General features: G+C 38.1%; 1 protein-coding gene across 6 annotated transcripts in view; it reads left to right on the top strand.

Moving 5' to 3' along the window:
• The window catches only part of eya (eya transcriptional coactivator and phosphatase 2), a 169,977-nt gene that overhangs the window by 126,695 nt on the left and 27,409 nt on the right, over positions 1-15,873 (top strand). For all 6 annotated transcript variants that reach the window (XM_090410393.1, XM_090410394.1, XM_090410390.1 and 3 more), the window contains exons 4-12: positions 1,077-1,163; positions 1,626-1,712; positions 3,494-3,563; positions 4,061-4,194; positions 6,155-6,286; positions 7,628-7,698; positions 10,420-10,603; positions 10,926-11,003; positions 11,584-11,741. In XM_090410393.1, coding sequence (XP_090266519.1) covers positions 1,091-1,163; positions 1,626-1,712; positions 3,494-3,563; positions 4,061-4,194; positions 6,155-6,286; positions 7,628-7,698; positions 10,420-10,603; positions 10,926-11,003; positions 11,584-11,741 — 987 coding nt within the window. In that variant the 5' untranslated portion in view covers positions 1,077-1,090. The remainder of the gene's footprint in view (positions 1-1,076; positions 1,164-1,625; positions 1,713-3,493; positions 3,564-4,060; positions 4,195-6,154; positions 6,287-7,627; positions 7,699-10,419; positions 10,604-10,925; positions 11,004-11,583; positions 11,742-15,873) is intronic.

The following is a 15,873-nucleotide window of genomic DNA, read 5'->3' as shown; positions in this document are numbered from 1 at the left end:
TGAACGCAGAAAAGTTGTCGATCGAAGACATAAGGTGCCAAGAGTAAAGTTGTTCAATTAAAAACTACCATTTTATGTTATTAGTGCCGAATTGTATAGAGAGTAATACTTAAGGTGTGTATAATAGAAAAAGTGTTACCGGCCTCGGTTGATCAACCAGATACTCCTCCATCCAGATCTTGAGTTCGAATCCCTCTGTAATCATTTCTCAAAATTAACTGAAGGGAGAAGTTGAACTTTCATTCCATATACTGTAGTCCAATAGGATAGACATTTCGGACAGGAAATGATTTTCTAGTTATTTCGCATAAACATACAGCATTTGCTTTAATTCCTACGTCATTTCGGTATATTCCTTCCTAGAATCATCTTTAAAATCCGATAATGCTACTGTGAGCTACGAAACACTTCCCCTCCCCCTGTAAAGATTAAGTTTTGGTAAGTAAATATTGCAGTCCTACTCCAGAATTTTCCATTAAACTTCAACATGACGACTGATTTATATTCCACAGTTGTTTCTTTACGAAGTTTTACAAATGGAATCGAATGAGAGATGTTAAACGCTTTATTTTATTATTACTGTATTTTGATGGTGGATGAGGAAGCCACCCAATTAGCATACATGCTAGTCTTTTCGTACTCTCATGGCATCGGACCTTGACCCTTAATGAGCACATAGCGAATCGCAATGCTACTGTAATTGAGGACATGAACTTCTCACTGAGGAAATGGCTGTTTTTCTGAGCCTTCCCCTCTAATGGATTGTCGGAAAATCGATTTCAAGTCATGCTGCACGAGAGATGAGAAAAAGCTAAAACTTACTCTTAGTTTATTTCTCCTTAATATATTCGGAACTGCACAACATTGAACAAAGTATTCTAACTTTTGAATTATCCGCACCCTTCCCCCCCATCCACACACACACACACACACACAATATGACTGTCAGGAAATTTACATTAGCTTTGCCTCCAGTCACATAGTGCGAAGATATTTATTTTTGAAATATCATTTAGTAAATCTTAATTGTTATCTGGTACTTATGGCTACATGTAAGTGTGTGTGTATATTCACAGGTGTCTTAGGGTCTATGGCCAGTTCCGGCGACTCTCCATCTTACAATTCCACTTCAACATGGGGAATGTGCAACACTGACTCCTCAGGTGAGCTTTGTATACAAATATTTCTCTTCAAAATACCTTAGTGTTTAATTCAAACTCTCTTATTATTCAAAGATTGATAAAATGTAGAATTTAAATCTATCAATGGCACATTTTGCATTCCCTTTTATGTGCTGCTTAATTCTCTCTCTCTCTCTGACGATTTCGATTCTTATATATGTTCGAAAAAAGTAGAAAGTGTTTAGAAAAGGCTTACAGAAAATCACTTAAAAAAATGGTGCTATGCACGGATACATATATTATCGCTTGGACTCTGCTCCTGAAAAATCTCAAGTCTGAACTATCTTTCTTATCACTGCATGCAGTGAAGTAACCTTGGAAACAGAGCGAAAAAAAAAATAAAACTGTGATAAAGTAAAGAACTAATAAACAACGGTTCTAGTATTTGAAACATCAACTAATTTCGTTGCGTGATAGTGACAAAGGTTTCTTTATCTATTGTAGTGAAAGTCGAACATCTAGCTGGAACAACGGACAGCAGCCAGGTGGATTCGGCATATTCTACGGTTGACTCTCTCGCTGCATACACAGGTAAATGTTTTTTTTTTTTTTTACCCGTTCTATTTGGTTCGTTAATTAATTCTGGTATAATCTGAATGTATACGAATATTTAATTTATTTTTATACCGAAGCCAGACTTCTGGAGCTTTCTGAAACAAATGCTTTAGGTTCTTTCATAATTACTCTTTACTCCAACGATTTGTTGGAATAAATGTCAGTTTACATCCTGCAAGCTGTAACGTGGCACATTTTCCTATCAATTCAATAAATACTTAAATGAGGAATCTAAGAATTGTTTTGTAAATGGGAATAAAAATGTAATGATGAAAATAACGAGACAGGTTTTGGAGCGGTGAGTAGAGGTACCGGAAGTATGCTCATATATACTTCCGCTTACATCAGAAACTTTTTTTTTGTGGTTATCACGCACGAAAGGTTATTACTCAACGTATAGTACATTTGTACCGTGGGGTGAGCAGGGATTTTTTTTTCATTTTTATATATTTTTTGTAATTTTTTTAACATCGTTCAGAAACTGCTCTAGCGACCAGGGATGAAATTTTTTTTAGCCACTTCAGTCCTCCAATAAGCGGGGAGATGGTTTCACAGCGGGCAATGAAATTCATCTTCCAGCTAAATACAATCACAAACATCCATGCCCACGGCGGAATTCGAATCCGCGACCTGTTGGTTGGAGAGCGGGTATGCTAACCACTCGAAAAAACAGTCCGGAAACCTAGCATCATTCTGATTGGTCTAATGTTATTTCAAAAAACGAAGTAAGACTGAATTTCGGGGTTATTTTTCAATTATGGCCAAATCAACTAAGGCTATGAGGCTAGTATGTCCGTCAGTTGCGCATGTTCTTCTGGTCAGTTTTGTTGTGAGACGAAAACAACTCTACTTGCGTGTGAGACTGGCGAGTTCAATTACAGGTGAAAAGTCCTTATAAAAGTTCCTTGAGTCTTAGATTGGATTCGAATCCGGGTGTTTCTAACCACAGGACACTGTCGATACAGTTTGAGATTGAATTTTGTGTCAAGTAATATTTAGAAGTTTCCACTTTCTCGAACTCATCACTGCTTTCACTGCTTGATTTTTTTTTCCCTACTGACATTAATAACGCATAAAAAAATGCACGATAGTTCAACTCTGGCAGATTTAGATATTGTTAGCATTTTTCACTAACCCATCTTGCATAGCCAACAATATACGATTGATCAGTCCTCTATATTCTAAAATCTTGTACGAATTTTACGAAGTCCTGCAGATTGCGGATGGGATGAGAGTGAAGACATTCGCTACAAAAGATTGCATTAAATTTTAGATAAACTGCAAAGCAGAATTAATCAAGTTTACAACACAATCTGAGTGAAACTTTTGGTCACAAAAAAAAAACCATCACCTGCCTTGTTCATACACTTATTCTTAATTGGCTTCTGACTTTCCAGAAGTTAACTGAATGAAATATCGTTCAGGCATTTAAAAGGAAGTACTACCGACTTCGGAGGAAATTGGGGAGTGGGAAAGAGTTTTTAACTCTGATAACACTTCTCTTAAATCTAGAGAAGACAGTTAATTAGAATGTCAGTAAAACTGTATTTGTCTAATTATGATGTATTGTCGCACGCCATCTCTTTTAATATAATTCGTACATATTTCATGAACGATTGCACGCTAGCACTGTATACTGCTTAGTATGATCTGATATACTTGTCACAGTTAGTGTCGCCCTCTAGCGAATTATTGGCATAGCAATTAACGTAAATATTATTCGTCCACCTGAAACATTAAGCCGTTTTATTTTTCAGGAGAACTGAGTCCCGGCAAGGCCACTGCACTTGACTTCCAGAGTTCCTATTCGCCCTCGTACTACAGCAGGTGAGTGTCGATCTATTGCTTGCAGTTTCTATTAGGCACATTTCTGTATACACCCTAACGCGGCAATGCCCCGTGACATTAGCCTTCCCTATTTAGTTATGTATCAGATTCATTAGGAGCAGGCCTACTTACAGAGATCAGTAACTCGATCATTTCAAGGAAAAAATGGAGACAGACCGAAAACAGCTGTCGGGATGTTTTTCAGTGTTTACTCGACTCTCTGATGCGCTGCTCTGTGTCAGCTTGCCAGACTAATGGGCTGGGACGCAGCTCGTGAGCATGAGAGTGAAAAGTGGTGTTTTAATAGTCGTAATTAGAAGGCAACTGGCCAATCTTTAACTTGTCAGAATTAGCACGAGATCTCGCCTTCTACAAACGACCTTGGGCCGCGAGGGGAAATGAACCAGATACATCATGTCCTCATACATTTATTCAGTAGTATAATCAAGATCGTTGTGTGTTGCATTATATTTGCTATGATTTATTTCTTCTTCTAGCACCATGCAAGCCTATCCTCAACTAGGAACGCAAAGTCCAGCTTATTCCATGCAGGCCACTGCTGGATTCTATAATGCCCAGGCAAGTCAGGCTACAGCCTACAGTGTCCTTTCCCAGTCCTATGGAGTCACAGGTAATCACTCTCCAAACTTCACTAGTTTCTTATTACTGCTTTTTTTTTTTTTTTTTGCTATGAATTTCAATTTGTCTTATATTGTCTTTATTTCTTATTGTGTCATACTATGTGTAAAAGATCTGATCTTATAAACTAAGCTTGGTTTGTCAAACGAATTATCACCTGCAATAGAAAGAGAATCTGCTTTAGAAATTCCAGCATACAAAATCATTGGATGAATCTACACGAAGTAACCTCCGGTAAGGATAAGAGGTCGGTTTGAGAACCAACGTTGTGTGCTTGGTGGAATTTCGAGACTTGGCATTGAAATTGTCAACTTTCAACGCTAGTTTCCAGAAGCACATACCTCAACAACGGTGACTTCCATTTTGAACATGCAAAGCATGCGCATGCTGTTCTGTGCGAGGAAGCACTACCAAACAGTCACTTCAAAACTGTGCTGCTCCTGAAATGTCAGCAGTGCAGCAGTTTGGATACAAGGAAAAAAATTAAGAAGCTATAGCGTTTCCCTTTTCCTCAGCATACACACTCCAGACCTGCTATTACCTAATTACCACATTTTATCTATCGATAAGTTCACTTATTGAGAAGACAGTGCTTCCCCAATATTGATGCCGACACAAGATGTTGACAGTTTTTTAACGACTAGGTTTGGTACGCCTGTGTACTAGGCCTTAGACTATTAAATATAGCAGTTTACATTTCGTTGAGTAACATTTTCCATAAATAAACAAAATTCAGATTAGACCGCGCATAAACCATCCAGTATTGTTTCCGTGATATCTTGTAGGATTAGGCATCATTGCTATCTATACTTGATATTCCCGATGTCTGCCACAGAAATAAGTTTCTTGAGGATTATTGGTTCAAATCTAGTCTAAGATGCAACGAACTTTTATAAGGCTTTTTTTTTTCAGTTGAAGGCGAGTTAGCCATTGTTACAGGGGGTTTTATTCCCCAAATCGGAGAATACACGCAATTAGACTTATACACTGGCTTCATCTCTTTAATTCCAATCAACCTAAGTAAAAATAGATTAGCTCCATTGGGTAAAATCAGACGACGAGCATTTTTCTCGTCTAAATAAGAATTCATTTATTAAGCTAAAAGCTGTTCTCCCTTTATCCTCTTACCCGAATTCAATCGCTAATTCGATTTAAGAAATGAGGATGTCGAACTTATAGCTTAATTTGGAACCACAGCATTTGAGTGCATCACGTTTTCCTTTTTTCTCGTACAGTCTATTTCCGTGCGAGCACCGTTCCAAGGTCAGGGCTGTTGCCATCACTCACCTCCTACCTTAAAGCGTCATCGTTTACTGCGAAGGAATGCTACTTGGAGAAACGTATTTGATCGAGTTGGACCAATAACACTTTGACTCTTCCGGAGGTATTAAACCTTATATTTGGTCTGCAACAAAACTTCCCGCAAAGCTATCGCGTTCACTAATAGATCTGTTAAGGGGACAAAGTGCCCTGTCAGCATGCGACTCGCATGGCTTCCTTCCCCCCTTTTTCCTCGTGCCTTGCCCAAAGACCGTTTGAATCTTCTTTTAACTGTTTTCTGCCTTCCTTTCTCTCTTCCCCCCCCTCCATTTTCGTCCCGAACAAATGTCCCCAAACAACAGCTCCCTCATAAACACACAACTTCTCTCACAGACTCCGTTCGCTGGGGGCGTGTGTAAACCATGGCAGGAGGCCAAATGGTAGGCTTCGAATAGCGACACTCTGTGTCCTGCTTGTCAAGTGGCTTTTTATGACAGGAAAAACGCTCCGTGACACGCATGTTCTCAGGATGATTGATAACCCTTGCGCACAGCAACTGGGACACTGTTAGGAAAGCGTTTCTTTATCTGAGAAAAATCATAGATGCTATCAGCGCTGTGTTCATTAACAGCAATCTGCCTTGAATAGACCCTATTAATTACTTTTTTATCTGTTTCTTCCCCCCTTTCTAGGTTCCAGACCACTGCCCCAACAATCCAAAGGCAGCAGCACATCTCTATCTCAGTCCGCATATCTTAATCCATATGGCTCCACCTTCAGTACCGGAAACGGCACACAGACGTCACAAACCCCCTATAGCTATGGTGAGCTAATTTCCTCGCTTTTATGGCTATTTTCTCAGGCGACAATTAAAACATTATGACGGAGGTTTCCTGGTACCGCGATTAATGATCTTCTGCATCCTTCATTAGTTAATGCTCGACCACCCAAGTGGAGTAGAGTCGAAATCGAGAATGAAAAAAAACTTGGGGAAACTACATAAGTTTTTATTATTATTAGAAGAATTTTAATGTCTTTCATTGAAGAGGGGAAAGTGTCTTCGCTTTGTTAGGTAGCATTGATGGCAATGCCATCTAGTGGCTTTGCTAGTATATTAATTGAAATATTTACTTTATAGTATATATACATAAATGGCTTCTTGGCAGGTGTTTTTTTTTTTTTTAAAGTGATTCTAACATTTTTTGCTTCGTTTTGAGATTATATCGAAGAATGCGACTTTGGAATTATAACGAAGGTCATAATTCCAAAGTCAAATCATCTATCTAGAGCGGCCCCACTCAAAGAAGTCATCTGTTTCCAAAGCATCCTTGAGGTTGACATGTGTTCATAGCCAGAAGTTCCTGGCTTTGTTTATCTTCGACGCGGAAGTGCTGCAGGCCCTGAATTTCTTGTGAATCACTGGTGGCCTCCTTGTTCAAACTCAGCATTCATTAACAACCAAGAAGTTAAAAGTTCTCTCATTAATTGGCGTAGATGCGTCCGTGTGTGCTTCTAATTTGGATCTTCTTTCATCTCCGTTCATTCTCGTCCCTCGACTGCGGAATGCCAGACGCAGGTAGGCGACAACCCTCGAAAACGTCGCCTAGGCAGGGATGAGTAATGGTGGTCTGTGTGTACCCGTGAAATTAGTTCTGGGCAATTAATAGAAAAACACGAAATAAATTGTTAACCCAGTTGCAGCCGATTTCCCCCCCCCCCATCATCCCAGAGGAAAAAGCGACAGGGTTGTCGTAATTAAAATAGCGTCCCACCATCTGTTGCACGAAAGGTTCATCAGCGTTTTTACAGTGACAGCAAAATTTATGAAATCTTTTGATAGACGCCGCCTCTTCCGGAATTTGGGGGTTAGAGCTGACGGAGACGAGTCAAGGGACATTTTAATAATGATGTCGTCTATTTAAATTAATGCATTCTCTATCCACTTGGGAAGAATTTTTTTTTTTTGCGTGTAACAGTATCCGTTGGATTGTAACTCGCAAACAATTCATGTTTCTTAAAGTCTCTCTTAGTCACCAGGAAAGCTTCGTGTAATGTGTGTAATGTTACTGATGTTGAAACCATAGACTGTCGAAGTTTGACCCTTCGTTTCTCTTTATCCATAGTCATAACTCTTTAAAACTGAATTTCTTTTGTCCATTTTCCAGGTGGTGCATATCCTACTGCTGGCTTTACAGGCGGGACAACTAATTCCCAGGCATTTAGTCCTGCACAGCAGGTGAGCATTCCCATTGTTATGGCACCTACGAATAGATTGTATATTAATGATTAGTTGATGTAAACTGTAAATTAATAAACGTTAAAATTTTCTCAATGTAACGTACAGTTTCATGGAGAAAATTAAAAACGTTTATTTATTAGGCCACCGAATTTGGTTTCTTTGTTTTTATAGTGAACTTTCATTCAACTACATTAGAGTAGTATTAATTTTTACAAAGTATTCCTTTTTCAAAGGAATATTTAATGGTATTAAAGCAAAAAAAAAAAAAATTATTTTTGTCATTAAAAGGAGTAGATTTTAACGAAAATTGCATTGAGTGGACAAATGTTAATGAACACTTAAAACAGCAACTTCATTAAGTTTCATGCACTTAGAGCAGTGTCAATGATTTCTTATATAATTTCGAAATGATTGGCCAAATTTTATCTGCTGAAATGGCCCGATTAAAATGAAAAATATGAAACTACATGTTGTCATCAGTACTGTCATTTTGCATTTTATGTAAAGCATCATGTGAAGATATTGATTCTTAAAGTTAGCATACAGTTTACTTTCCATAAAGCTGGGGAGTTCTTAAAACTTTGTAGTTTATTTCAATTAAGAAATTGAAAAGTAAAATCATGGCCAAAACTTAAAGGGACTTTGAATAAGATACTCAGGTATAGAATTCTCAAGAAATGAAGGAGCACTTAGCGGGATGCATCTCCTATGATATTTTTTATGATGCTCTTTACTATGCTAAATGTCTCTCTGGATGAACAATGCTTATAAAAAGACATCTGCAATTCCTTCACTATTTTTCTTAAGCTATTAAAGATGTATGGTAATCAGTCATCCATTTGTTAAACTCAAAACTATCGTTCCGCTCCCCTTTTTTTGTTTATCTTTTCCATCTGGGAAGCACATCGTATGTGTAATTCTAGAAATTACAATCTACAGATATCAAAATATGTGCTATTAATATTTTATTCCACGAATAAATGAAACTGGAGTTACTATGTGATATTCTAGTCTGTCCGAAGAACAAAACTCGAATCCATTTGAGAGATGTAAATTAGTGTTAGCAGGAATCAACTTTACCACTTTAATCAAGCCAGCCAGGTTGGCCAAGTGGATAGCGTTGCCTCTCTGCAGCCATCAAGTTGTGGGTTCAAATCCCACTGTAAAATGGTTGTTTACGAATATCTTTCGTCGAGTGCCATGTTTAGTCCCGAGCAAGCAAGTCCTACTGCTTATCTTAACCTTAATCTACTCACTGAATGTGAGTAGACTAAGAGTACGATAAGTTTACAGCCTTTCAAGGAAAGAGGGAAAAAAACAAAAACTTAGTCCATCATTTAGTATATTATTCAGCGAATGATTGCTTCATGACTTAAAAATTCAATAGAGTGTTTTTGGCAAATAGAATTATTTTTGATGGCATGTTCGTACAATCACATGATAATGTTGACTTACACTGATACATTGTCATTAACATATCCTTAACAATTCTGTATGAATGCGGTACGAAACATTAGTCAGCCGAATTCTTTCTATAAATTTGTATACGCATAAATTTCATTGTTTGATCGCAGAATTACTCATTGGGTATAATATACAGTATTCATTAATTCAGAAAGTTTTACTATTATGAACGTGGAATGAGTTTAAAATCTTTTACATGCATTTTGAAACTCATATGAAAGTTTTGTGTAAGCGCGCGGTTTAAAGCAATTCTAGAGCCCATAATAAGAATACCTTATTTTGCCATTTAATTTCATTATCTTTATTTAATCTGTATCCGCACTATAATGGTTCTGGAAGTTCACCATACTTTTTTTTAATATTGATACTCGTAATTGCTCATATGAATATCTGTACGAAACTTTTTTGTGGGTTATCTTCATATGACCTCTGCTGATAATCTCCACGAGTCTTATATTTAAACTTTTCGATATAATTTTTATTAACATCGATAATGATGTTAACGAATAACTTAAACATCTTCGTTTGTTTAGTTTTTTTTTGTTTATTGTCTCAATGAACTCGGTTATTTATATAGAAAAATTGCTGTCGTAAACTATTCTCGATATATTTTTCAATATCGTGTCCTTACTGAATAGTATATGATCGAGTTGGCCTCTTGTATTAATTTATCATTCATCATTGTACTAGTAGTAATATTAGATCAGCACTCTGACCCAACATTATTGCTTGCAAATGTTATTAATAATGCAACGGTTGTTATGCCTTGATGAAGATGTAGATTATTATTACGAGTGGGGAGGTACGTATTCCTCCATAAGCGCCGATGGAGGGGTGGGGAAGGAGGCACGGTGCACTGAGAAATTGGTAGTGATTTAAAACACACATGAAACGACTACAAGCCCGCAATCCAGATCGAATTACGACAGGTAGTCCAGCCAGTTATTTTATGGATGATGACAGATCGCCCTAGAATGGCCTACTTTGATTTCTTCCTGCTTTCTTGGACTTCCTATAGGCATGTGGCAGAAGTGCCATCAATTACTGAAATTAATGATAGATGGAGTGTCACGTAAAGCCACAAATATCATAATTTAGCAGCCATGTGGACATCGATGTGATGGAACACGTGGTTCTCTGACTGGGAATTAATGCACTTTTCGTTGCTCGAGTATACAGAGTTGTGTATCAGCTTTAAATGCACTAACTTTATACCGTTTTGTAACGTGTTTTTTTTTTTTTCTTTAACTTTAGAGCCTGGATTACAGTTCTTATGGAGGTTACAACCAAACTAGCTATCCCTACTACACGGCGCAAGGATATGGCGCGTACGTCCCTTCGGCGAACAACAGTTCCCTTGGCCTAACCACACCCCCAACAGTGTCTACAAGTGCGACGTACCAGCTGGCCCAGTTACCTCCATGTTCTACCGCAGCAGGTATGTAACTCGATGGCCTGTGCATCCTTATGCCGTATCATTAACTGTTCCGGTTGTCTCCATAAAAGCCATTTGTGCATGCTTGGAGCGACATCTGGCGACAAGCTAGAGAACTATTCTTTCCCTTTTTTGGTTTATTTTTAGTAAGTAAAGCAATTAACACTTGTGAGAAACACGATGGTTTGAAATTGCTTATGGCATCTTAACCGAACTAAGAAATGACTTGAAGTAAATGCGTAGTTTGGCTATGCTGTCTCTCTGAGAATGAGACTTGTGTTACTTGGTGATGAAAAGCGGATTTAACTTTTTTTTTTTTTTTCAGAACCTTCGCATTACACCATTGAAAACAGTCCGGCATCTCCTGTGAAGACTGAGCCAAGCAACGGATCTTCAAAGAAAAGTAAGTGTTACGCGTACCCCCCTCGGGTTCTGGCATCCCTCCTGCTCTCTGTAAGGTGTACCTCAGCGTGTGAGCTGGCTGCAGTTAAGAACATTCCAAGCGTGATCAGAATGCACGCTTAGCAGGCCTACCCTTCACTGGCTTGCCGCAGCTGATGGAAGAGAAGCGATCGTCATTTGCCTGCTTGTCACTCAAGACCGTGATTAATTACTGGCTTCCCTTTAACTACCCTTTAATTAGGCCCCCTACGGTCTCTCCTTCTCTTCATGCTTAGCTTGCAGCAATGGAGAGAATATAAACCATACATTCTTACTTAGATTGTGCTCCTAATGTGATGAGTTCAATACCGGATCGACCCCACTTTATAAAGTTAATGATTCTGTCTTCTTAGATTGTTCTCCGAAGTCAGGAGCGTGCCATTTTACAGCTCATTGCTGAGTTACACCTACTTGCTCAGTTTGTGCCTTTCGGTTTGTGAGATTTTGAATCATTACTTGGATTCATTTTATTCTATTCATACTGTTGTTTTTATGAGTAAGTGAGTTTAAATCCCTCAAGAAGATCTTTATCCATTTTATAGGTAACAGCAAGTCTGGCAAAGGGCGAGGTAGGCGGCAAAATAATCCCAGTCCAGATCCAGAAAATAACCTGGAACGGGTTTTTATATGGGACTTGGACGAAACCATCATTATTTTTCATTCTCTACTAACAGGGAATTTTGCAACCCGCTATGGAAAGGTGAGACGATTGTTTATCACTTCTTTTTTTTTTTTTTCTCCTACTTAATTTTTTTTTTTTATTTGGTTTTGAAAAACTGTTCATGTCACAATCTACTAACAGCATAGTTGTACGGCTAGGCCGTTTGACCTCTGACATCCACTTTGGAATCTGTTAACTGTCGCTTTATATAAATAAACACCTGCACGTAAACAGTACTTTGCAGCGATCTTCCCATCCCCCCCCCCCCGCTTCCCACTTGATTCGCATTTGCTGTTGGAGTATATGATGGTCACCCAACAGTATACCTGAAATCTTTGCTGACGCAGACATAACTAATGCATGTACTTTGGTTCGAGCATTGCATTTTTCTCACTTCTTTCCCCCCCCCCCCATCCTCCTGTCTCTCTATTGGCCGTTGACTGTTGCTGCCATCTGTTGGCATGTATTTTAACTACCGCCAGTATTTGTCTAATGTGATGATAAAGGTTCATATGTCCAGACATGCGTTTAAAATATCCTTATCATTGCATACTGATGTATAAATAGATTTGTGCCGCTATAAAATAGGATAATTGATAAGCTGTATAAGTATTTTATTTCAGTAGATTTGCGATGTGTCTGCAGTAAGAGGCTTTTGTTTTGTGCCAAAAAAAAAAAACGAATATTGTAGAATGCGAAAGAACTTAAAGTGAATGGGGGGGAGTGAAAAAAGAAATAGCACTTAAGTTAGAAATTTCATTAATGTTACCTTTTGAGTTCCAGGAACTGAAAAGTGTCTTTGGAAAGGCGACACTAGTCAATTATGTAACATCATATCAATCCGTTATCCTCCTTTGCGCTAACTTAAAAGAAAAAGGGATAGATAGGTTATTCCTTAAGGAATACGGAACAGAAACAAGACAGAGTAATGTAGTTTGTAAAGTATTGTACGAGCAAAACATTATGCTCTGACTCATGCCAAAGAGTACAATCAAATATTAAAATCGCCTCGGAAAACGAGTAATTCCCTGACTTGGTGTGTGCTAGAGTTTCGCACCGTTCTAGCCTTAAAGCTGCGTGTTTCTTCTACGCCATTATATTTAATGAAAGGATTGGAGCTGTTATTGATGAGACGACAATCGTCGAGTCGATGCGCTATTTGGGCGCTCCTTGCCCGCCATTAGGTACAACGGCCAAGACACAAAGGAGAGCCTCGCGCTAGGGCTTTCTGCAAGTACAGAGTTTCCGATTGATTGAAATACGAGCCGACGTGCGTCTGGCTCGTCTAGATGGGTTCCATCAAGTATGCGAGAGATGATGGACGAAAGTCCGGAAGATAGGGAAAAAATGGGGAGGGGGAAGTGATAATGGGACGAACATGGATGTTCTTGACTGTGTTAGCTGTGTTTCATTAAGTCCATTTCTACAGGTGGATCAGGTAAGTGAACGGCCAGCTAAAATAACGAATGCGTTTCTTGTTTTGTTCTTGAAGCTGTAAAAGGGCAAACGAATTTTCTCGAGACACTAAAACAGACGATTGTAAATTGGTGCACTTCAGACGAATAAAAAAAAAAAAAAAAAAAAAAAAATGGCGTGCGCATCTAGTAGCAAGACAATGTGTTACCGCTGCACAGCAACAGAATTGTTGCGAGATTTGAGTGAATTCCTGCAGACAACTACTGTCTTAAAAGTATCGTCTTTTCAGAGGCTGTCGATTGGCATTCAACTTGCTATTTTTATTCCGTCGTGTTTGTAATCACATGTACTTTCTTCTGGAGAGGATTCGTATTTACGCAGCATGTAAGTAGACGATGACTATAGGAGGCCAAGGTTTAGAGAGATAAGAGGAAAATTAACATTTCCATTCAAAGACTACAGATATGATATCAGGAAAATCGATATAGGAAGGCTGAGCCTCCAGACGTATAGCTGGGATGGTCCGATTGTTTTAGAATTTTAACAGTCGATGAAATGCCATTTCGATGACTATAAAATATAGATGAATACCAAATTTTGCTTTCTGTTCAACTGAACAAAATTTTAAGAGGGGTTTTTCCCTCTCCTAAAACGTGGGGAATAGCATACTTGCATATCCAGCTATATAATTCCTTTTTTAGGGAGTAAGAACCTAGGTGTGTTAACTCCAGGAGAGGCTTTTTTTTTTTTTTAACTACTGGTGGATTTTTACCAGAACAGTTAAACGCGAGTGGCGCCGTATAATTATGTCTATTATAGAAAGCAATTATTTATATATATATATTGAAGACTTGAGGTGACTTGGAAAAGATCCGTGTTTGTTCCCTAGAGTAAGGTTTCTGGTCTATGTAAAATAAATAAAGCTTTTTAAAATTAACGAAAATAGACAAAAAAATCCTAGGCTCACTCACAGTACTAATGTTCTATAGGTTTCGCACTTTTGTGGATGTGAGACACAAAAGAAAAAAAAAATAATAAAGTTCATTTAGACAAATTAATCTACCCTATCTTACGCGTGTTGAGAGGCCTCAATGGCCTCTCACCACCAAGTGACTTGGCTTCAAGGAAACGTAAACAATGCTATGGCAGAGCGGTTATTCGTGTTTATAATTTGCTATTAATAAATAGCGTGTTCATTAACCCCTTAACATACAAAGACGTCTGTGACACATCTTTTGTTTATTGCACCAAAATGATTTTGAATTTTGGTTTCACATATAAATACAACCGAATATAGACGCTAGACAATCTTGTGCCTATTTCCTTTCAGCCGAGAAAAGTTGCCAACGGCGTGTATCGGCTTTGCGTTTGCACAAATTCATCATTATTTTTCAAATAATGATGAATTTGATCCAGCAAATCATCCTCGCCCAAAAAATTGGCAGAAAAACGACCGCTTTCTGATTTTTAATTGGTACGATGAGGGGTTAATAGACCGAAATTTGAAATAAAAAAGAGAAAAAATGATACGTGGTAGAAATGGATGAAATTTATTTTGTACTCTTTATTCATTGTGTGGATTCGTGTTGTCGAAATTTTAATTTATATTAATTATTATAAAAATAAAAACGAAATTAGGCTTATAAAGGGAGGAAAATTGCATTGATGACACGAATGAAAGTTTTGTGACATTTTAAAAATCTCTTCGAAGGCCAATTTCTTAAAATTTCTTTCTAACAGGATCTGGTTAGAGAGAATAACTTTGTAACATGCAGTTACGTGAGCCGTTTCTAACTCGAAACTCTCTCTCTATTATTTTAATGTGAAGCATCTGATAAGATGAGATCTATAGCACTTCAGTCTTATCAGAATGACGCGAATCCGTCTCGATCTTCCTTATATGGATCGCGTTGAGGACCGGATCTGTCCTATGGATACGCTTTTGCTTGCTCCTGAGTTAACTCAAAGTGATCATTATTCCAGGAAGGGAGCTGCAATTCTTTCTTGAGGACCTGAATAGACATCAAAATTAGATCAACTTGGAGGGGTTGAAATAGACAATATTATTGTTCCTCCATGACAATTCCCAATGGCTGGCACTTAAAGACTTTCTTGAGTGCATTTGCACATTGCAGCGATTTTCAGAAATGAGATTAAGTAGTGCAGAGGAAATGCCGCTTATAGTTACGAATGGCATTCGCCATCGGTTGAAAGATCATTGACTTGAAAAAAAGAAAAAAAAAACTTTAGACAAAAGAACAGCCTCTCTACAGAAACGCCGGTATTTGATAAATGAAGCCATTCCCCGCACGTGCGCTCACTCCGCTATCAAAAAGAAAAATCAGCTGAAAAATGCTAAGCGGAAGACTATCGGATGAAATTTTGACTTTCAGAATGTCTGTTCCAAACAGCCGGAATTTTTCGAAATTATTTCATAGTACTTGTCCGAAGATGAAAGGATAAGCAAGAGCTGCTGTTAAACGGCTCAGCACATCCTTGCGATCATTGATGAGGCGAGGAACTTTCGATCAGAAAACATGTTTCGATAATGCTCTTCATTATAAGAATAATGAAGAGCATTATCGAGCCAGAGTTTTAGATCTGGGCGGAAGCAATGGTTTGGAGAAAATATCAAATGAATTTGCTACTAATTAACAAAGTAGTATTTACAATATCTTGCTTTGGTTTTACTTCAATATCAGTGAAATGGAGGGAGATTCATTTACGGAGAAATTGTAGAACCGTAAAATTGATG

The sequence above is a fragment of the Typopeltis vanoorti genome, chromosome 20 (genome assembly GCF_054136105.1).
Source record: "Typopeltis vanoorti isolate ZY-2024b chromosome 20, IOZ_Tvanoo_1.0, whole genome shotgun sequence".
Classification (NCBI taxonomy): Eukaryota; Metazoa; Arthropoda; class Arachnida; order Uropygi; family Thelyphonidae; genus Typopeltis; species Typopeltis vanoorti.
This window is presented reverse-complemented; position numbering and strand designations above follow the sequence as displayed.